The sequence below is a fragment of the Chiloscyllium punctatum genome, chromosome 22, assembly GCF_047496795.1.
Source record: "Chiloscyllium punctatum isolate Juve2018m chromosome 22, sChiPun1.3, whole genome shotgun sequence".
In the NCBI taxonomy this organism is placed as follows: Eukaryota; Metazoa; Chordata; class Chondrichthyes; order Orectolobiformes; family Hemiscylliidae; genus Chiloscyllium; species Chiloscyllium punctatum.
In genome coordinates, this window is record NC_092760.1 from 33,857,549 (window position 1) to 33,880,011 (window position 22,463).

General features: G+C 42.8%; 1 protein-coding gene across 1 annotated transcript in view; it reads left to right on the forward strand.

Annotated features, from left to right (window-relative positions):
* Positions 1-22,463, forward strand: part of trpm5 (transient receptor potential cation channel, subfamily M, member 5) — a 122,199-nt gene that overhangs the window by 63,836 nt on the left and 35,900 nt on the right. Inside the window, exons 12-16 of the mRNA XM_072591975.1 lie at positions 3,435-3,575; positions 4,910-5,033; positions 7,814-7,959; positions 15,388-15,500; positions 21,671-21,766. Of these exons, the coding sequence (XP_072448076.1) occupies positions 3,435-3,575; positions 4,910-5,033; positions 7,814-7,959; positions 15,388-15,500; positions 21,671-21,766 (620 nt within the window). The remainder of the gene's footprint in view (positions 1-3,434; positions 3,576-4,909; positions 5,034-7,813; positions 7,960-15,387; positions 15,501-21,670; positions 21,767-22,463) is intronic.

Consider the following 22,463-nt stretch of genomic DNA (forward strand, 5'->3'; position numbering starts at 1 on the left):
ATTGATTCTCATTCCTCACTATCTCCTTGGGTCCCAACCCCCACCTTACTAGTTTAAATCATCCCAAGTAGCTCTAGAAAATCATTAGTCCCCTTCCAATTTAGGTGCAATCCATCCTTCTTATATAGTTCACTTCTTCTACCCAGAAGAGGTTCAAATGATCTAAAAATGTGAAACCTTCTCCCATACACCAGCTCTTCAGCTATGCATTCATCTGCTCTTTCCTCCTGTTCCTACCCTCACTAGCTCGTAGCACCAGGAGTAATCCAGATATTACTACTCTCGAGGACCTCCTTTTTAAATTCCTGCCTAACTCTCTGTAATCTCCCTTCAGAATCTCAACATTTTCCCTTCCTCTGTCGTTGGTTCCAATGTCTACAATGACCTCCTGCTGGCCCCTCTTCCACCTTGAAAACATTCTGCACCCTCTCTGAGACATCCTTGATCCTGGCACCAGGGAGGCAACACACCATTCTGATTTTTTTGCTGCTGGCCACAGAAATGTCTGTCTGTACCTCAGACTAGAGAATCATAGAGTCATAGAGATGTCCAGCATGGCAACAAACTCTTCGGTCCAACCCGTCCATGCCGACCAGATATCCCAACCCAATCTAGTCCCACCTGCCAGCACCCAGCCCATATCCCTCCAAACCCTTCCTATTTATATACCCATCCAAATCCCTTTTAAATGTTGCAATTGTACCAGCCTCCACCACTTCCTCTGGCAGCTCATTCCATATATGTACCACCCTCTGCATGAAAACGGTGGGTGGCACGGTGGGCACAGTGGTTAGCACTGCTGCCTCACAGCGCCAGAGACCCGGGTTCAATTCCCGCCTCAGGCGACTAACTGTGTGGAGTTTGCACGTTCTCCCCGTGTCTGCATGGGTTTCCTCCGGGTGCTCCGGTTTCCTCCCACAGTCCAAAGATGTGCAGGTCAGGTGAATTGGCCATGCTAAAATTGCCCGTAGTGTTAGGTAAGGGGTAGATGTAGGGGTATGGGTGGGTTGCGCTTCGGCGGGGCGGTGTGGATTTGTTGGGCCAAAGGGCCTGTTTCCACACTGTAAGTAATCTAATCTAATCTAAAAAACATTGCCCCTTAGGTCCCTTTTTATATCTTTTCCCTCTCACCTTAAACCTATGCCCTCTAGTTCTGGACTCTGTGACCTTAGGGAAAAGACTTTGTCTATTTATCCTATCTATGCCCCTCATAACTTTGTAAACCTCTATAAGGTCATCCCTCAGCCTCCCACGCTCCAGGGAAAACAGCCCCAGCCTGTTCGGCCTCTCTCTATAGCTCAAATCCTCCAACCCTGGCAACGTCCTTGTAAATCTTTTCTGAACCCTTTCAAGTTTCACAACATCTTTCCGATAGGAAGGAGACCAGAATTGCACGCAATATTCCAACAGTGGCCTAACCAATGTCCTGTACAGCTGTAACATGACCTCCCAACTCCTGTACTCAATACTCTGACCAATAAAGGAAAGCATACCAAACGCCTTCTTCACTATCCTATCTTCCTGCGACTCCACTTTCAAGGAGCTATGAACCTGCACTGTAAGGTCTCTTTGTTCAGCAACACTCCCTAGGACCTTACCATTAAGTGTATAAGTCCTGCTAAGATTTGCTTTCCCAAAATGCAGCACTTCGCATTTATCTGAATTAAACTCCATCTGCCACTTCTCAGCCCATTGGCCCATCTGGTCAAGATCCTATTGTAGTCTGAGGTAACCCTCTTCACTGTCCACTACACCTCCAATTTTGGTGTCATCTGCAAACTTACTAACTGTACCTCTTATGCTCGCATCCAAATCATTTATGTAAATGACAAAAAGTAGAGGGCCCAGCACCGATCCTTGTTGCACTCCACTGGTTACAGGCCTCCAGTCTGAAAAACAACCCTCCACCACCACCCTCTGTCTTCTATTTTGAACCAGTTCTGTATCCAAATGGCTAGTTCTCCCTGTATTCCATGAGATCTAACCTTGTTACTCAGTCTCCCATGGGGAACCTTGTTGAATGCCTTACTGAAGTCCATATAGATCACATCTACTGCTCTGCCCTCATCAATCCTCTTTGTTGCTTCCTCAAAAAACTCAATCAAGTTTGTGAGATATGATTTCCCACGGACAAAGCCATATTGACTATCCCTAATCAGTCCTTGCCTTTCCAAATACATGTACATACTGTCCCTCAGGATTCCCACCACTGACATCAGGCTCACTGGTCTATAGTTCCCCAGCTTGTCCTTACCACACTTAAACAATGGCACCATGTTAGCTAACCTCCAAGTCTTCCCCCTAACAACAATCGATCGATTGGAACCCGATGTACCCCTCGTTACATTTGGGTAGTCTTGATATCAGAAACTTGGTTATTTGTGCTACATTCCCCTGAAAGTCCATCAGCCCCATAATTTTGCAAAACAGCATACTTGTTTGAAATGGGTTAGCCACATACGTCTACTGCACTACCTGCCTACCTCTCCTACCTTTCCTGGAGTTAACCCATTTATCTGACTGTATGTGCAGCTTTTCTCCCTTCCTATAACTGCCATCCATTACACCCCTTTGCTCTTGTAAATTCCTCATTGCCTCTGACTGTAGCTCCAACCGATTCATTTGATCTGACAGGATTTGCAACAAACAATATTTATTGTAGCTATAATCCTCCATAACCCTTAAACTTTCCTGAAACTCCCACATCTGAGAAGAAAAGCATATCATTCTACTAAAGGCCATTTTGCTCCTTCCAATCTACAGACCCAGAAAATAACACCATCTTATTCCTCTGCAAAACACTGCTCCAGGCGCACTTAATACTTATGGCTTATATCTTTAAAATTTAATCAAGACACCGATCCCAATAAAAACATATAGTCAAGAAAGAACCCACTATATCACTATTGTAGATTTACAGCAAGGCTATACTTAAAACTATTCACTTACCTGTTTCTGTGCTGTGACATCTCCCAAACAGGTTCCTCCAATTTCAGTTGTGAATTTTGCTGTTTAAGTTTTCCCAGACACACTCCGATGTCCAGCGATACATGAATTCAACACCAAAGGCAGTAACAGCGCAGGTTCACTGCTGTGTCAATTAGCAGTGTGGGTTTCTTTCTCTCTCTCCTTTATCGACCATGTGCTTGCTGCCTTTGTCTGTCTTTCTCCCTTTTAAAAGTGCTGTCGTTTTGACTTTTTTTTTCCCAGAGTTCCAAAACAATTGCAACAGCATAGAAAACAGTAATTGCTGCTCCCGGAATCCAAGGAAATCACCTCCAACACCTAAAATACGTCAAAAAAGGAGCAGCCTGTTACAGCCAGAAATTTTTCCCGTCCTCCACCTTGGATTACCCAGGAAAAACCAGGCTTAGCTTTGAAGGAACAGATTTTAATTTAAAAATCTGAACACAACATCTATGTACTTTTTACAGGAATTGAACAGCAAATTACGCGGTCAGAGGTTGTTTGTTATGCCTGATTTAAGCCAGAAGCTGGAAAACCCTTGGAGGGACCTCTTTTTGTGGGCCATCCTACAGAACCGACAAGAAATGGCTAACTACTTCTGGGAAATGGTGAGTAGCTTTTCAGAGAAACCTAGACCTTGCTGTCTTTCAAGCCACCAGCATGACTTTAATGGAGCTGAGGGCCCAGCTCTGGATAGTGTGAGACCAGAGAGATGTTCCCCATAAGGTGAGTCTCAGGACCATGCAGAATCCCGACAGACTGTGGAATTTGCCTAGCACCCAGAACTCTCAGATAAAGTCACCAAGAATTGATTCATTCAGAGGATCCTGACAGACTTGACTGAATAGTTAGCCAGGAAGTGGAAAATTTGGAGAAATTAAAACCTACTCTAAACTCCTGGCTGTTGATCGATGTGACCCCCAAATCATTCCCACTGATACTTGACCCTGACCAGCAGCCCCACTGCTTCAGTCCCTCCAACCTGCTCCAGACTGGATTAGACCCAATCCAACCTGAGCCCACTCACCCACCTTGGCACCTGTATCCCTCACCCACTTCAGCTGATACCTGGAATGAGCAGACTGCCCTCTGAGGAAGGGCGAGACAGGCTAGGCTGTATCCTGGAAGAGTCTGAAGTAACTGACTTGAAACATAATAAGATCGTGAGGGGACTTGACCGGGTGGATGTTGAAAGGATGTTTTCTCTTGTGGGTGAATCTAGAACCAGGGGGTCATAATTTAAAAATAAGGGGACACACCTTTAAAACAGATGTGGAGACATTTTGTTTTTGTCTATGGGTTGAGAGTTTTTGGAATTCCTTTTGTTTAAAAGCAGTGGATGCAAAATCTTTACATATTTTATGATGGAGACTCAAGTGTCGGCACGGTGGCACAGTGGTTAGCACTGCTGCCTCGCAGCGCCGGAGACCCGGGTTCAGTTCCCGCCTCAGGCGACTGACTGTGTGGAGTTTGCACGTTCTCCCCGTGTCTGCGTGGGTTTCCTCCGGGTGCTCCGGTTTCCTCCCACAGTCCAAAGATGTGCAGGTCAGGTGAATTGGCCATGCTAAATTGCCCGTAGTGTTAGGTAAGGGGTAGATGTAGATGTAGATGTAGGGGTATGGGTGAGTTACGCTTCGGCGGGGCGGTGTGGACTTGTTGGGCCGAAGGGCCTGTTTCCACACTGTAAGTAATCTAATCTAAAAGTGTCAGTTGTTGGTCATTAGTCTGTATTTACCAAGCTGTCATTCTGGTTTAATGGATCCACAGGTTTAGCTTTGAATTTATAAGGATTAGCTTCCCCTTGACACATGCAAATAACTGATTGTGTGAGTTTCTCTCTTTTCTTTCTCTCTCTCTCTCTCTCTCTCTCTCTCTCTCTCTCTCTCTCTCTCTCTCTCTCTCTCTCTCTCTCTCTTCTCCTCCTCCCTCCACTCCCCCGTAGGGTCCAGAAGCAGTGCCTGCAGCACTGGTCGCATGCAAGATTTTGAAAGAAATGGCTCACTTGGAATCGGACACGGAGACATCTCAGAGCATGAAGAAGGCCAAATATGATCAACTGGCACTAGGTACATTTTTTTAAAAAAAACAAACAGCAACATCTCTTACAACACCATTGGTGCATAGACCATGGGCCAGGTTTGGAAATACTTTGTAAAGGAGTCCGGGCAATCAATCTGTTTTCGTTTATCAATCTAATAAAGCTCCAATTGCTTCTGAAATTAGCTGTTCCCTCTGATTCTCTAGTTGGGAGTCCAGTCTATGTGTTGATCCCTCTGTGTGACGAAGAACTTCCTAATGTCAGTCTTAATGTTGCCTTTATTAGTTTGAACCTGTGCCTTTTGCTCCCCTGCCCCATCCTATCTTCTCAAATATCCAAACATGGCATTTAAATAACTTTGCTCAGATGATCTATTTTGCTCACTATGGTATAATTCTGTAGAATCTCCACTTAGAGATCCACTTTCAAGACTTTAAAGACAATATTAAAACTATCACACGTAAAGACCATTTCTTTGCATTTTTCTGTATTTTGATTGTGAACTGAAATGGGAAAAAAAAGATCTCTATAAAGTAAGGATTGTGGAGATGTAACTGTACTTTTTAAAGCAAGTTGCTCATTGTGAGTGTTGTTTACACTGCTGTTTGTTCAAGCAGTGAAAAGGGTAGAAGGGTGGGTGCATTAGAGCCAAGGAGCATATAAGAAGATAGATTTGGCTAGCAAGAAGTAGCTAATCTGTCTGTGGAATGGATAACCAGGTGTCATTGACAAAATCCTCTTGCCCTGCCAACAACTATGTTATCACTTCACAGGCAGCTGAACAGTTTGTGGGTGTGAATGTTTGGGTCAGAAGCCAAGTGGACCTCCTTGAAAGAAAATGTTATCCTTTTCTCCACAGCCTTGAGCCTGAAAAAGGGCAATCTATATTTTTTCCACCACAGTTGTGGTAAGCAGTCGCTCTTTAGCAGTAAGTCAGAAATTTTATCACTCGTCACCCTCTGCCTCCTTCAAGTGAAAGTCCCTGGAGAAAGAAGCTCAAAGAACAGTAAGTTCTGGCAAGCTAAAAGGATCATCTCGGTGGATTCTGTGGACAGGGATATTGAAGTGCTTTCCCAGTCTTTTCCTCCTCCCATTACATCCTGTTTTTTGTGTGTCTGTCTTCCTGTACACATGTGCAGAAACTGTTTTATAAGGGGTTAGAGTTTTAACAGGAGAATTTTAAGTTGTGGGTTCATAGTAATTCTTGTTACGCACAGAAACCTGGTATGGGCTTTCTCTCCACCTGAGACTGAAAGGCAGATTAATTGGGTAACTTTGCATACATTTATAAAACCTTTAAACTTTTGTGACAACTCCAGGAATAATGGTCACAAAAACAGAAGTTGCTGGAAAAGCTCAGCAGGTCTGGCAGCATCTGTGAAGAGAATTCCGAATTAACATTTCGGATCCAGTGACCCTTCCTTAGACCAGGACCTGAAACGTTAGCTCTGATTTCGCTCCACAGATGCTGCCAGACCTGCTGAGCTTTTCCTGCAACTTCAGTTTTTGTTTCTGGTTTACAGCATACACCGTTCTTTTGGTTTTAACCAGGAATAATGGTACTTGGTTTCCAGTACGTTATCCCAGTGGGACGCCATACCGATAAGACCAGATTGCATGGATTTGCGAGGAATATACGAGCATGAATAGAGGACTGGTTAACCAATAGAAAGCAGAGAGTTAGAATAAATGGGTGTTTCTCTAGTTGGAGATCAGCGGTGAGCAGTGTGCCGCAGGGCTCAGAGTTCGGCTGGCAACTGTTCATGATATATATAAATGATTTTGAAGAGGAGACTGAGTGAAACATATCCAAGTTTGCTGATGGCACTAAATTGAGTGGAAAGGCAACTGTGCAGAGGATGTGGAGGGTCTGCAGAGAGATGTAGATAGGTCAGTGAGTGGGCAAGGGTCTGGCAGATGGAGTACAATGTTGGTAAATGTGAGGTTATCCATTTTGGAAGTAAATATAGTAGGTCAGAGTATAATTTAAATGGTGAAAGATTGCAGCATGCTGTTATTGCAAAGGAGTGCTCGTACATGAATCGCTAAAAGTTGATTTGCAGGTGCAACAGGTAATCAGGAAGGTAAATGGAATATTGGCTTGCATTGCTCGAAGGATTGAATTTAAGAGCAGGGAGGTTCTGCTGCAATTTTACAAGGTATTGGTGAGGCCGCACCTGGAGTATTGTGCGCAGTTATGGTCTTCTTACTTGAGGAAGGATATACTGGCTTTGGAGGTGGTGCAGAGGAGATTCACCAGGTTGATTCTGGAGATGAGAGGATTACCCTATGAGGAGAGGTTGAGCACCTGGGACTGTACTCACTAGAATTTAGAAGATTGAGAGGGAAACTAAAGAAACATACAAAATTATGAAAGGGATAGATAAGGTAGAAGTAGGCAAGTTGTTTCTGCTGGTGGGTGTGACTAGGACTAGGGAACATAGCCTCAAGATTAGGGGGAGTAGATTTAGGACTGGGATGGAAAGGAATTGCTTTTCCCAGAGGGTAGTAAATTCTCTGCCCAAGGAAGCAGGAGAGACAGCTTCATTAAATATGTTCATGACACAGTTGGATGGGTTTTTGCATGGTAGGGGAATTGAGGGTTATGGGGATAATGCGGGTAGGAGGAGCTGAGACAATGGATAGATCAACCATGATCTTAATGAATGACGGAGCAGGTTCGATGGACCAAATGGTCTACTCCTGCTTCTATTACTATGAAACTATGATGTGAAGCCTGTCTGTTTATTATCAGTAATGTCCTGTAATAATTGGAAGTGATTCTTTTTTTCTCCCCTCTGGCTGCAGACCTCTTTGGCCAGTGTTACACTAACAGTGAGGACAGAGCTTTCTACTTGCTGATTCGCAAGACCAAGTACTGGAGCAAGACCACTTGCCTGCAGTTAGCGACAGAAGCAGATGCTAAATCCTTCTTTGCACATGACGGTGTTCAGGTACAGATGTGGTGTCTCAACTTTACCATCTCCATCTACAAGTTTGACAACATAACTGCCTGTTTTGCAAAGCAACTGGCTGCCGTTAGATGGTTTTCTTATCTCTCACAATAAGTATTTGAAATGTTTTTCTTCCGTGGAGATGTAGGATGTGAGTCACACTGACTTAATGACACATCTCTATAGCTTTTGATGTGATGGACCACACCATCCTTCTCCATTAAAGTCCTTTGGTCTGGCTCACTCACCCGATTTGAGGTGATCTCCCCTTAGTGATATTATTTGTTAAAAATCACGCAACACCAGGTTATAGTCCAACAGGTTTATTTAGAAGTATAAACTTTCAGAGTGCTGCTCCTTCATCAGGTAAGCATTACTTGTTGGCACAAAATTGGTTTGAGTGTGTGCATTATTGGTATCCATGCTGATCTCCAACACTTTAATCAACTTCACTACATTCTCAGGGTTGTCAGACTGCTTAATATATAAGCTCAATATATAAATCATAAATAACTTGAAAGATATAAAGCTTTTTTAAAGGTGTAGACTTTAACTTGCCTCACGAGTGACATTAACTCTCCGTTCAGAAACTGTAACAAAACTAAACATTGCTGGAGAAACTCAGCAGTCTGGCAGCATCTGCGGAGAGAAAGCAGAGTTAATGTTTCTGGTCTAGTGACCCTTCTTCAGAACTGATTATAGCCACGAGAGGGATGTTATATATGCTGAAAATGGAGGGAGGAGCAAATGATGGATGGAGATAGAGGCCAGAAACAGAGAATCGCCATTGTGCAGACATAGGAAAGAGAATGACTAGCTGTTAATGGGGAACATTAGTAACTGGCAATTGGTTGTGTAGGGTAGAAGCCTATGTGGTGATAAGGCCTGGTGTCTGGGGTTTGGGTAAGGCCAAGGGCACAGGTGTTCAGGCACTAAAATTGTTGAACTCGATATTGAGTCCTGAAGGCTGCAGGATTCCCAGGCGGAAAATGAGATGCTGTTTTCCAGCTTGTGCTGAGCTTCACTGGAGTACCGCAGCAAGCCTGAGACACAGATGTTGGCTAGGGAACACAATGGTGTGTTCAAGTCCTCACTGCAGATCTTCAATCCTCACTTTCTCCTGGTGTGTTGTAGTGCCAGGCAACTGGAAGCTTAGGGTCATTTTTGCAGGTAGAACAAAGGTATTCTGCAAAGCAGTTCCCCAATCTGTATTCTGTCTCCCCAGGACCTAATTTTCCACTTGGGCACCCTGTGACCTTCAGCACTCAGTATTGAGTTCAATAAATTTTGGGCCTGGGCTGCTTCTCCCTTGTCCTTGGCCAAACCTCCGCACACCAGGTCTCGTCATCACATGGTCTGCTACCCCACACAACCAATTGGCAGCCACTAATGGTCCCCGTTAGCAGCTAGTCATTCTCCCAGACTGACCTTTACCTAATCCTTTGTCTCACCAACTGATTTTTCTCTCTCTTTTGAACTGTCTCTTGTTTACTCTTCCCCCTCCCACCACCAGTGTAAATATTAACCTTTTATTTCAAGCTACCATAGGCACTAATGACATAGGTAAGAAAAGGAATGGGGATTTAAAGAACGGTGGGCTCAGTGGTTAGCATTGCTGCCTCACAGCACCAGGGACCCAGGTTCGATTCCAGCCTCGGGCAACTGTCTGTGTGGAGTTTGCACATTCTCCCTGTGTCTGCGTGGGTTTTCTCTGGGTGCTCTGGTTTCCTCCCACAATCCAAAGATGTGCAGGTCAGGTGAATTGACTATGCTAAATTGTCCATATGTTAAGTGCATTAGTCAGGGGTAAATATAGGGTAGGGGAATGGGTCTAGGTGGGTTACTCTTCGGAGGGTCAGTGAGAACTTGTTGGGCTGAAGGGCCTGTTTCCAACTGTAGGGAATTTAAACTAATTTATTTAATACTTAAGGCAGAAATTCAGTGAGCTAGGGTGGAAGCTTAGAGCTAGAACAAACAGTTTTTATCTATAGCAAAGTTTGTTACCTGTGCTAGCGAGGCGAGGAATAGGGAGAGAGAGGAGTGGAACACGTGGCTACAGGGATGGTGCAGCAGGGAGGGTTTTGGATACCTGGATAATTGGGGCTCATTCTGCGGTAGGTGGGACCTCTACAAACAGGATGGTCTGCACCTGAACCAGAGGGGTTACAATATTCTACAGGAGAAATTTGGTAATGCTCTTCAGGAGGATTTAAGCTAACTTAGCAGGGGGATGGAACCTAAATTGTGGTTCCAGTGTCCAGGAGGTTGAGAGTAGTGAGGTCAGAAATAGAGTTTCAAGGTCACAAGAGTGCACCGGCAAGCAGGAAGGTGGTTTGAAGTGAGCCTACTCAATGCCAGGAGAATCCGGAATAAGGTGGGTGAACTTGCAGCATGGGTTGGTACCTGGGATCTCGATGTTGTGGCCATTTCAGGGACATGGAGAGAGGAGGGACAGGAATGGTTGTTGCAAGTACTAGGATTTAGATGTTTCGGTAAGAACAGAGAAGTTGGTAAAAGAGGGGGAGGTGTGGCATTGTTAATCAAGGACACATTATAGTAACAGAAAGGATGTTTGAGGACACATCTACTGAGGTAGTAAGGACTGAGGTTAGAAACAGGAAAGGAGAGGTCACCCTGTTGGGAGTTCTCTGCAGGGCTCAGAATAGTTCCAGAGATGTAGAGGAAAGGATAGCAAAGATAATTCTAGATAGGAGCAAGAGTAACAGAGTAGTTGTTATGGGGTCTTTAACTTTCCAAATATTGACTGGAAATACTATAGTTTGAGTACCTTAGATGTGTCAGTTTTTGTCCAATGTGTGCAGGAGGGTTTCCTGACACAGTATGTAGACAGGCCAACAAGGGGTGGGGCCATGTTGGATTGGGTACTGGGTAATGAACCTGGCTAAGTGTTAGATTTGGAGGTAGGGGAGCTCTTTGGTGATAATGACCACAATTTGGTTATGTTTACTTTGGCAATGGAAAGGGATAGATATATGCCACAGGACAAGAGTTACGGATGGGTAAAAGACAAAGGCTATTAGGCAAGATTTAGGATGCATAAGTTGGAGAAGGAAACTGCAGGGGATGGGCGCAATTAAAATGTGGAGCTAGTTCAAGGAATAGCTACTGTGGGTACTTGATAAATGTGTACCGGTCAGGCAGGAAGGAGATTGTTGAATGCGGGAGCTGTGGTTTACTAAAGAAGTTGAACCTCTTGACAAGAGGAAGAAGAAGGCTTATGTTAGGATGAGACATGAAGGCTCAGTTAGGGTGCTTGAGAGTTCCAAGTTAGCCAAGAAAGACCTAAAGAGAGAGCTAAGGAAAGCCAGGAGAGGACATGAGAAATCATTGGCAGATAGGATACAGGAAAATCCTAAAGCTTTCCATAAGTATATCAAGAATAAAAGAATGACTAGAGTAAGAGTAGGGCTAATCAAGGACAGTAGTGGGAAGTTGTGCGTGTAGCCTGAGGAGGTAGGGGAAGTGCCTAAATGAATATTTTTCATCATCATTCACAGTGGAAAAAGACAATGTTGTCGAGGAGAATACTGAGATACAGGCTACTAGATTTAGATGGGATTGTGGTTCACGAGAAGGTGTTAGCAATTTTGGAAAATGTGAAAATAGATAAGGCCCCTGGTCTGGACGGGATTTATCCTAGGGTTCTCTGGGAAGCCAGGGAGGAGATTGCAGAGCCTTTGGCTTTGATCTTTATGTCATCATTGTCTACAGGAATACTGCCAGAAGATTGAAGGATAGTAAATATTGCTTCCTTGTTCAAGAAGGGGAGTAGAGACAACCCTGGTAATTATAGACCAGTGAGCCTTACTTTGGTTGTGGGTGAAATGCTGGAAAAGGTTATAAGAGATAGGATTTATAATCATCAAGAAAGGGATAAGTTGATTATGCATAGTTAACATGATTTTCTGAAGGGTGGGTCTTACGTCACATACCTTATTGAGTTCTTTGAGAAGGTGACCAAACAGGTGGATGAGGGTAAAGCGGTTGATGTGGTGTATATGGATTCCAGTAAGGTGTTTGGTAAGATTCCCCATGGTAGGCTATTGCACAAAATACTGAAGCATAAGATTGAGGGTGATTTAGTGTTTTGGATCAGAAATTGGCTAGCTGAAAGAAGACAGAGGGTGGTGGTTGATGGGAAATGTTCATCTTGGAGTTCAGTTATGGGTGGTGTACCGCAAGGATCTGTTTTGGGGCCACTACTGTTTGTCATTTTTATAAATGACCCGGATGAGGGTGTAAAAGGATGGGTTAGTAAATTTGCAGATGACACTAAAGTCGGTAGAGTTGTGGACAATGCCAAAGGATCTTGCAGGTGACAGAGAGACAGAGATAAGCTGCAGAGTTGGGATGAGAGGTGGCAAATGGAGTTTAATGTGGATAAGTGCGAGGTGATTCACTTTGGAAGGAGCAACAGGAGTAAAGAGTACTGGGCTAATAGTGAGATCCTTGGTAGTGTAGCTGAGCAGAGGGATCTCAGTATCCATGTACATAGATCCCTGAAAGTTGCCACCCAGGTTGATAGGGTGGTTAAGAAGGCATATGGTGTGTTGGCTTTTATTGGTAGAGGGATTGAGTTTCGGAGTCATGAGGTCATGCTGCAGCTGTACAAAACTCTGCTGCGGCCGCACTTGGAGTATTACGTACAGTTCTGGTCACCACATTATAGGAAGGATGTGGAAGCATTGGAAAGGGTTCAGAGGAGATTTATTAGGATGTTACCTGATATGGAGGGAAGGTCTTATGAGGAAAGGCGAGGGACTTGAGGCTGTTTTCATTTGAGAGAAGAAGGTTGAGAGGTAACAACTGAAACATAAGAGGGTTAAACAGGGTGGACAGTGAGTGCCTTTTTTCTTAGATAGTGATGGATAGCATGAGGGGACATATCTTTAAATTGAAGGGTGATAGATATAGGACAGATGTCAGAGGTAATTTCATTACTTAGAGAGCAGTAGTGGTGTGGAATGCCCTGCCTGCAACAGTAGTAGACTCGCCAATTTTAAGGGCATTTAAATGGTCATACGGATGAAAATGGAATAGTGTAGTTTAGATGGGCTTCAGATTGGTTTCACAGGTCGGTGCAACATCAAGGGCCAAAGGGCCTGTACTGTGCTGTAATGTTCTATGTTCTATGCTCTACCATCAGTTGTGAAGAAGGGTCACTGGACCTGAGACGTGACCTCTGCTTCTATCCACAGATGCTGCCAAACCTGATGAGTTTTTCAAGCAATTTTTATATCTGATTTCCAGCATCCCTATTTCTTTGGTTTTTTTTTCATTAAGAAGCTGTGATTTTTATTTCCATTAATTTCAGGTCTAAAGGATTATTTGAATCTTCATGAAGCTCCGATAGATTTTTGTTTGGGTTCTTTGAATGCTGAATGACATTTCTCATGCAACTGGAACCTTGGTCTGTCTGAACACCGGGAGGTGGATATGGGTCTGCACAGATAGTGCTGTAGCATTGACCTTTCCCAACAAATTGTTCCCTTCCCTGGCATTTTCTCCTACTGCTGGGAACATAAAGTGACAAGTCACTTGCTATCGGTTTGTAATAGGTACTTGTATTGTGAAGAGGGTGGGGTCTGTTTACAGTGACCATTGTAGAGCTGTTGCTGCATTCACTCTGTTAGATACAGCAGTGATTTACTGAGTTGTAAGATTGTGGAATACCTTAGGGTGTAGCCCTGACCTTTGCTGATTTGTTATCTGATCTGGGTTGTGACACAGACACTAAGTTCCCATGGAACCTCACGGTAAAGGGGAACACAGCAACTCTCATCTATACTGCAGTGACATCTTAAAGAACATGGAAGAGTACAGTACAGTACAGACCCTTCAGCCCTCGATGTTGTGCCAACCTTTTATCCTACTCGAAGATCAAACTAACCCACATACCCTTCATTGTACGACCATCCATGTACCTATCCAAGCGTCGCTTAAACATCCCTAATGTATCTGAATCTGCTGGCAGTGCATTCCACACACCCACCACACTCTGTGTAAAGAACCTCCCTCTGACATCAAGAAAGGAAGTGCAGACAGATTCCTGCTTGCTATCTTGTCAAAAAATATTCATTTGTACCTTGGCATACCGGACCATTAAATAGGGGTCTGGGAGTTGGCCAGATATAAAGAGCTTAAGGTGGAAGGACTGAGCAGGACCTGAGCATCCGTACTCTAAGGGACTGGTGCAATATTCATCTTATCTACTGTTTTGTTTGGTTACTGTGTGGACGTTTGTTAGAAGTTGCTTGTTAAATGTATTGATTATTTACATGCGGTTATGTTGATTTTTAGAATTCTCACATGGGATGGAAACATGACTGACAAGGTCTGCATTTGTTGCTCATCTGTAAGACTGATTGGCTTTCTAGGCCATTTCAGAAGTCAGTTGAGTTAACCACGTCTGGAGTCACATAGATTTCCTTCCCTGAAGGGCATTAGTTAACCAGAATGCTTTTTTTAAAAAAACTATTGGCAGTGGTTACATAGTCTAGATTAGAGTGGTGCTGGAAAAGCACAGCAGGTCAGACAGCATCTGAGGAACAGGAAAATTGATGTTTCGGGCAAAAGCCCTTCGTCAGGAATTTTTGCCCGAAACGTCGATTTTCCTGCTCCTCGAACGCTGCCTGATCTGCTGTGCTTTTCCAGCACCGCTCTAATCTAGACTCTGATTTCCAGCATCTGCAGTACCCACTTTTGCCTAGTTACGTGGTCACAATGATGTTTGCTTTTCATTCCAGATTTTTATTAAATAATCTGCCATGGTGGGATTTGAACACACAATCCCCAGAACATTAAAATAAAACAAAAAAACAGATGATTAAGTCCTGAAATAAAAGAACAAACAGAAACTGCTGGCTAAACTCAGCCCAGCATCTGTAGGGAGAGAGTAGAGTTAACGTTTCGGGTTTGGTAACTCTGAAGAGTTTGGCCAGCAATTTCTGTTTTTGTCCTCAGAATATTAGCCTGGCTCTCTGGCTAGTCCAGTGGCATTACCACAGCCGCCTCTATGATCGATGTCTGCTCATATCTTCAGTCACGTTCACGGGTAAGAACTTCCTAGCTGGAAGCTCTAACAGTGCTGGATATTTTTTTTCCCCTTGCCCCATGCCTTTTCCCAGGAAATTGGAATGAATCCCTGGATTCAGCCCAATTCATCGCACATTGTGAATTAAACCTGTGACTTTGCTAGTTGGTGTGGCTCTGTATCATCCATGTACAAGAAAGGTATTTTTAAAATATGAATGAAAAACTTGCATTTGCTTTTTTTAATAATGACCAGTGGACATATCTACAGCATCATAGAATGCATGAGAGAATGATTGCAAAAAAAGGCCATTTGGCCTGCTTTATCAATGCTTGCTCTCATTTTTGATAATCATGATCGTTTCTGTATTTTAGGCACTGTTGACAAAAATCTGGTGGGGTGATATGTCAACGGATACTCCAATCTGGAAGTTGTTGTGTGGGTTCTGGTGTCCTCCTCTGATATTCACCAACCTTATCACCTTCAGGTAATGACATAATGAGAGAACTTACCAACACGTAATACATGCAGTTGTACCTCATCAAATCAACTCATGAAGTTCAGTGACTGTAAAATGGGTAATCTACTGTGGTAATTTAGCAAAGGTAAGAATAATGCTCGGTTAAAATTTACAATCAGGTGGGATTGGTTGAGAGCGGCATGTTTGTCCTCATCACCAGAGGAACTCTCTTCATATTGTCACAGGGACTTTAGCTACCTCAGTCATTAAAACAGATGAGGCATCTCACTGTCATCCTTCCTAGAGAACAGTTCTTTAAAGTGCCATGCTTCCTTCATCCCCACAGTGTTAGCCTTGTGTGTCCAGGCAGAAACACATACACTATGCTAGAAACACTCAACAGGCCAGGCAGCAAGAGAAACAGTATCAATGTTTCAGAGACTACCTGACCTGTTCAGTATTTCTAGCATTTTCTGTTTTTAATTGACACATTAAACCTATTCTTTCAGGTAGACGTCAATGATTTATGGCATTTATTTTTAAGAAAACTATAGGATTATGGGAACAGAAATAGATTCAAGCTACAGTCATATATCAGCCTTCTTACTATATTTTGTTAACAAATGTTTTATCATCTTAGATATAACAATGTCCAGTTCATCTAGCATCATTTGCAGAAGAGAGTTTCAAACACTTACGATCCTTTAGGTAGATAATACAGAGAGTGCAGGAAGTTCTATGTAGGCCTTCCCAGCCAAAGATGCATCCATTTAATGGTTAATTGGCCATTTACAGATGAGGATTTTAGAAACCTGCAGCTCCCCAATAACAGTAGCTCAGTGGGTAGCACTGCTGCCTCACAACACCAGGTTCAATTCCACCCTCAGGCGACTGTCTGTGTGGGTTTCCTCCCACAGTCCAAAGATGTGAAGGCTAGGTGGGTGAGCCATGGGGAATGCAAAGTTACAGGGATAGGGTGGGTCTAGGTGGGAAGCTCTTTGGAGGGTTGGTAATAACTTGATGGGCTGAATGGCCTGCTTCCATACTGTAGGGATTGTATCAGGTCAAATCCTGGGCCATTGACCCAAGTGCTCTGCCAAATGAGCTTTGTAGCTGTCACAGCAGCTTGGTAGTGATCAAGGCCAATGCCATGATCTTGGTGAAGTAGCAAAGCCCATATTGTGTGATAAGAAATATTTGGTGGGTTACACAAATACACAGACTTTCCATTCTGGAGGTTGGGAGAATATGGGGTTCCAGTTTTGAGATTCTAATGAAAAAGAGATCAGAATAACACACTATATGATGAGTCCCAGCCTATACACTGTATGCAAGTGGAGAAAAATCAACAGGATGGTATACTTTGAGCTTACTGAGCAGACAACAGAAGATTCTACAGGAATAATGATCAAGGTAACTTTGAGAAAATAGAGGGTTGATCAAAGCGAGGTGTAGGGTGGTGAAAAGTCAGAGTCATACAACACAAAAACAGACCCTTCGGTCTAACCAGTCCATGTCAACTATAATCCCAAACTAAACTAGTCCGACCTGCCTGCACTTTGTCCATATCCCTCTAAACATTTCTTATTCATATACTTATCTAAATGTCTTTTAAACATTACAACTGTGCCCCGGATCCACCACTTCAACTGGAAGTTCATTCCACACATGAATCGTTCTGTCTATTTTAAAAAACGTTGCCCCATGTCTTTTTTAAATCTTTCTCCCCTCATATTAAACAAAACGCCCCATTCTTGAAATCCCCCACCCTAGAGAAACGATGCCTGCTATTCAACTTATCAAAACCTCTCATGATTTAGTAGTTAGAGAAAAATGGCACCAACAGTGGACTTTTTCATATATCTTTCCAGGAACATAAAAAAAATCTCAGATAAACAAGCAATATTGCTGTTTTGCAAACAGTGGAACCATTAACAAAACCGTTATCTGTATACATCATGCTCCACCCATATTGATGGTGAACAGAATAAAACCGTGACTCCATGTGGCTAGTACGGTTACTGTTAATTTTGATTGATTTGTTTACAATGGAGTTTATTTTCACGTCCACGTATTAAGAGATTGTGAAAGGTAGATTTAGTACCAGATTTGTGGAAGTACTTCTTTACACAAGGTAGACAACAGGAGCGAGTGAACTAAGTCAGTCGTTCAGAAACAATGTAGTCCTCAGAGCTCTATGCATCATACACAGCAGGAATTCAAAGCATAAGAATGTTCAGTATTAATTTACTTTGGGATAACAACTATTGAAAACTTAAAATAAACAGCAATTTCAAAAGTTTAAAGAGTACCTTGAACTGTGGGGTAGAAATAATGCTTATGCTATTACCCTATTCATAATTCTCCAGGACCATCTTTGAATTTGATCATTTGACCACACACACACACAGATGTTGTCTCCTTACCGTATCCACGCTCCTTAAACCTTAGTAAGATCACCCCTCAGCCTCCGACACTCCAGGGAAAACAGCTCCTGCCTGTAACTCAAACCCTCCAATCCTGACAACATCCTTGTAAATCTTTTCTGAACACTTTCAAGTTTCACAATATCCTTCCAATAGGAGGGAGACCAGAATTGCACGCAATATTCCAACAGTGGCCTAACCAATGTCCTGTACAGCCGCAACATGACCTCCCAACTCCTGTACTCAATGCTCTCACTAATAAAGGAAAGCATACCAAACGCCTTCTTCACTATCCTATCTACCTGCGACTTGACTTTCGAGGAATTATGAACCTGCATTCCAAGGTCTGTTTGTTCAGCAACACCCCAAGACCTTACCATTAAGAGTATAAGTCCTGTTCTAATTTGCCTTTCCAAAATGCAGCACCTCACAATTATGTAAATTAAACTCCACCTCAGCCCATTGCCCCATTTGATCAAGATCCCATTGTACTCTGAGGTAACCTCCTTTGCTATCCACAACACCTCCAATTTTGGTGTCATCTGCAATTTACTAACTATACCTCCTTTGTTCACATCCAATTCATTTAAATAAATGATAAAAAAAAACTGTGGAACCAGCACCGATCCTTGTGGCACACCACAGGTCACAGGCCTCCAGTATCCAGGCAACCCTCCACTACCATCCTCTGTCTTCTACCTTTGAGCCAGTTCTGTATCCAAATGGCTAGTTCTCCATGTATTCCATGAGACCTTACCTTGCTTACCAGTCTACCATGAGGAAACTTGTTGAACGCCTTACTGAAGATCACGCCTACTGTTCCGCCCTCATCGATCCTCTTCGTTACTTCTTCGAAAAATTCAGTCCACATATATTAATCATTTAAGGGTTGCACCACATGGATTAGTGAAGACGACAATATATTTATAGTCCATCCCTAAATGTCCTGGAGAATGCAATGGTCAGCTACCTTCTTCACTGCAAAGTGGCATATGCACACCAAATACACCATTAGGAAACAAGTTCCTGAAATTTAACTAGTAACACTGAAGGGACATTGAGATATTTCCAAATCAAGATGTGAGTGGTTTGGAGAGGAACTTGCGGGTGGTGGTGTTCCCATGTAACTGCTGCCCTGAGGTGATTCAGGTCATGGGTTTGAAAGATGCTGTTGCTGTTGAGAGTCTTGATAAATTGCTATGGTGCATCGTGTGTAGTACACACTGCTGCCACTGTGTATCAGTGATGGAAGTGTTGAATGTTGAAGGCGGATGGGATGCCAATCAAACAGGCCAGCATTGGACTTGGGAACAGGAATTTGGCCCTTGGCATTTGTACAATTCAATAAAATAATGGTTGATCGAATTGTGGTCTCGGCTGCATTTTTCTGAATGCCTGCACACCACCTTCACTTTGACAATCCTCGACTCCCTTGTTTGTCAAAAAATGAATTCAGCTCAGAATAAATTGAAAGTCAAGCCTCCACTACCCTCTCGGGAAGGGAATTCCACAAGCTCTCAATCCTTTAAGAGAAAGAAGATTCTCCTCATTTATTTTACGCTATGTGCAGGGGTTTTACTTTTCCCTGTGAGTGCTTTCTCCCCCAGTTACCAAACCTCGCTGGGCTCCTCAAGATTTCACCTGTTTTGATAAAATCATTTTTCATTCTTCTAAATTCCTGTGGGCGTTGGCCTAACCTGTTCACCGTTTTTCTTTATATAATATAAATCTTTTATCCCAGGAATGAGTCATTTGAACCCTTCCTGAACTGCTTTTAAAGCAATTATCCATACTCTTCAAATAAGGAGACCAAATATAGTTTCACTTACATCCTTTACAACTAAACGACAACTTTCATGCTTTTATATTCCATTTTGCTTGCAATAAATGACAACTTTACATTTACCTTCCTAATAATGTGCTGTACCTATATTTGAACTTTGTGATTCATTTACCAGGACCCCCAGATGGCCCTGTACCACCAGGTCCTGCAGTCTCTTTCCATTTAAATGGTGAAATGCTTTTGTATTCTTCCTCCAAAATGGACAAGTTCACATTAGTAAAACAACAATTGCGAGAGAAACTCCACAGGTCTGGCAGCATCTTCAGAAAGAAAGCAAAGTTAATGTTTTAAGGCCAGTAACCCTCCTTCAGAACTGGTTCTGCTTTCTCTCCACAAGTGCTACCAGACCCGCTAAATTTCTTCAGCAATTTCTATTTTTGTGTCCGTTCTTCAGAGTACAGTTTTTTTTTGTTTATGTTCATTTTGTCCATCATCTGCCAAATTTTTGTTCATTCACATAACCTGTCTATAGTCCTTTGTAATCTCACTTTTTTTTCTTCTCAGTTTACTATTCTACAGATTTTGGTGTTATCAACAAATCTAGCCATCATACATTCTATCTTCTGTGCTTTATCATTGATATTGACAGTAAATAATTGAGACCGCATCAGTGATCCTTGTGACACTTCAGTTACAACTTGCCAACCCAAAAAAAGATTCATTTATCCTTACTATTTCTTCCTGTTGGCTAATAAATCCTTAATCTGTGCAAATACATTACTCACTACATCATATACTCTTGCCTTGTGCAACAACCTTTGATTTGGCACTCTGTCATATGCCTTTTGAAAATCTAAGTATACACATCTTCTGCTTCCCTTCTGTCCACCCTTGATCCAATAAAAAAAACTTCAATATGTGAAAGAGAAATCCATGTTTGCTCTGTCTAATCAGGTTGTGATTTTTGAAGCATTCCACTAAAACTTCCTAAATAATGGATGCTGCTACCTTCTGTATCAGGATAACCATAGTTTCCCATTTTCTGTCTCTCATCTTTCATAGAATCCCCACAGTGTGGAAGCAGGCCATTGGACCCACACCGACCCTCCAAAGAGCATCCAACCCCTACCCTCTAACCCTGCATTTCCCATGGCTATCCTATCTAGTCTACACATCCCTGAACACTATGAGCAATTTAGCATGACCAATCCACCTTTCTTAAAGGTGTCACATGCTATTTTTTAATCTCACGATAGCTTTCTAGTATTTAAGGAATTTCGCAGGACCTTAGTGAAGTATTTGTGCCTCTGCTTCTTTTAAGATAAGAGGATGGAGACCGTCGGTCCTGGGACTTGTCAGTCTTTAGGTTCAATCATTTTTCTTCCTTTTGTTGGAGACTATTTGCTTGAAGTTCATCTCTCCCTATCGCCTCTCGATCTTCAGTTACCATTGGGAAATTTTCTAAGTATTCAGTCATGAAAACAAACATAGTCATTGGTGCAAAGCTTCTGCCATTTTTATATATTCCATCATCTATTTCCCAGCTCACTCTCTTGATGATCAACACTAGCCTCAGCTACTCGTCCCCTCTTCACCTTCTTCTAAATACTTGCATCTTGTCCTGAATGCTGTCAAGCTTCTTGAGTGTGGTTGGAACTGCAACAGTGAAGTGTTCCATTACACTCCTGACTTGTGCCTTATAGATGGTAAACAGGTTTTGTGAAGGGCTGCAATGTTTTCCAGTCCCTGACCTGCTTCTGTGCCATGCATACAAAGTCATCCTTTGTAAAGCTTCCATTTTATGTAGCACCCTCTGGGACTGTAGAATGTTCCAAAGAGATTTGCATCTAAAGGAGAACTTTCTGAAATGAGCACACAATGGTGACATAGGGAATACAGCAAAGAATTTTCAAAGCGACCTCCTGCAAACAGGACAAAATAATAAATCTGTATGCTTCTCTGATTGTTGCTTTCTTGTTTCCTTTCAGTGCACATTTCCCATCCATAGGTAAATCTGAACAGTTGAAAGAACTGGACAGCTTGGACACTGAGAAGGCTTTTCTGCTCCATGATGAGGCAAACAGGTTGGTCTGTTCAAACCTTTTGCTGGAGAAAAGGTTTAATAATAGGGTAGCGCAAGAAGAGCTGAAATTGTATAAACGATTCCACTAATGGGCCCATACGTTCTAATATTTATTGTGCAAACAATAAATCTCCTCCAGGGAAGGAGATTAGTCTCTGAATAAAAGTGGTCAGTTCAACAGAAGTAACTTGACATTGGATAGTGCTTCATCACATTCTTAGGATACGCCATAGTGATTTGAGACCAATCAGTCACCACAAAACATGTCAACCCCCTAGAATGAATGGGTTCAGGGCATGAGTAGGGAGGGAAACATTTCCAAATTGCTTTTAGTCATTCATGGAAATGTGGGACTCGCTGGACAGGCCAGCAATTATTGTCCATCCTTAATTCCCTTTTGAGAAGTTGGTGGGGAGCTGCCGCCTTGAACCGCTGTGGTCCACTTCACTGAGGGACATGCACAATGCTGTTAGGGAGGGAATTCCAGCATTTTGACCCAGCGACATTGAAGGGGCAGTGACGGATTTCCAAATCAAGATGGTAAGTAGCTTGGGAGGGGAATTTGCAGGTGGAGATGCTTCCATGTAATTGCTGCCCTAGATGGTAATGGTTCTGCATTTGTAAGATGGTGTCTAAAGAGTCTGGGTGAATTTATCAAACCTGGCACTAATCGCCAATGGACCCACTTCTAACAAATC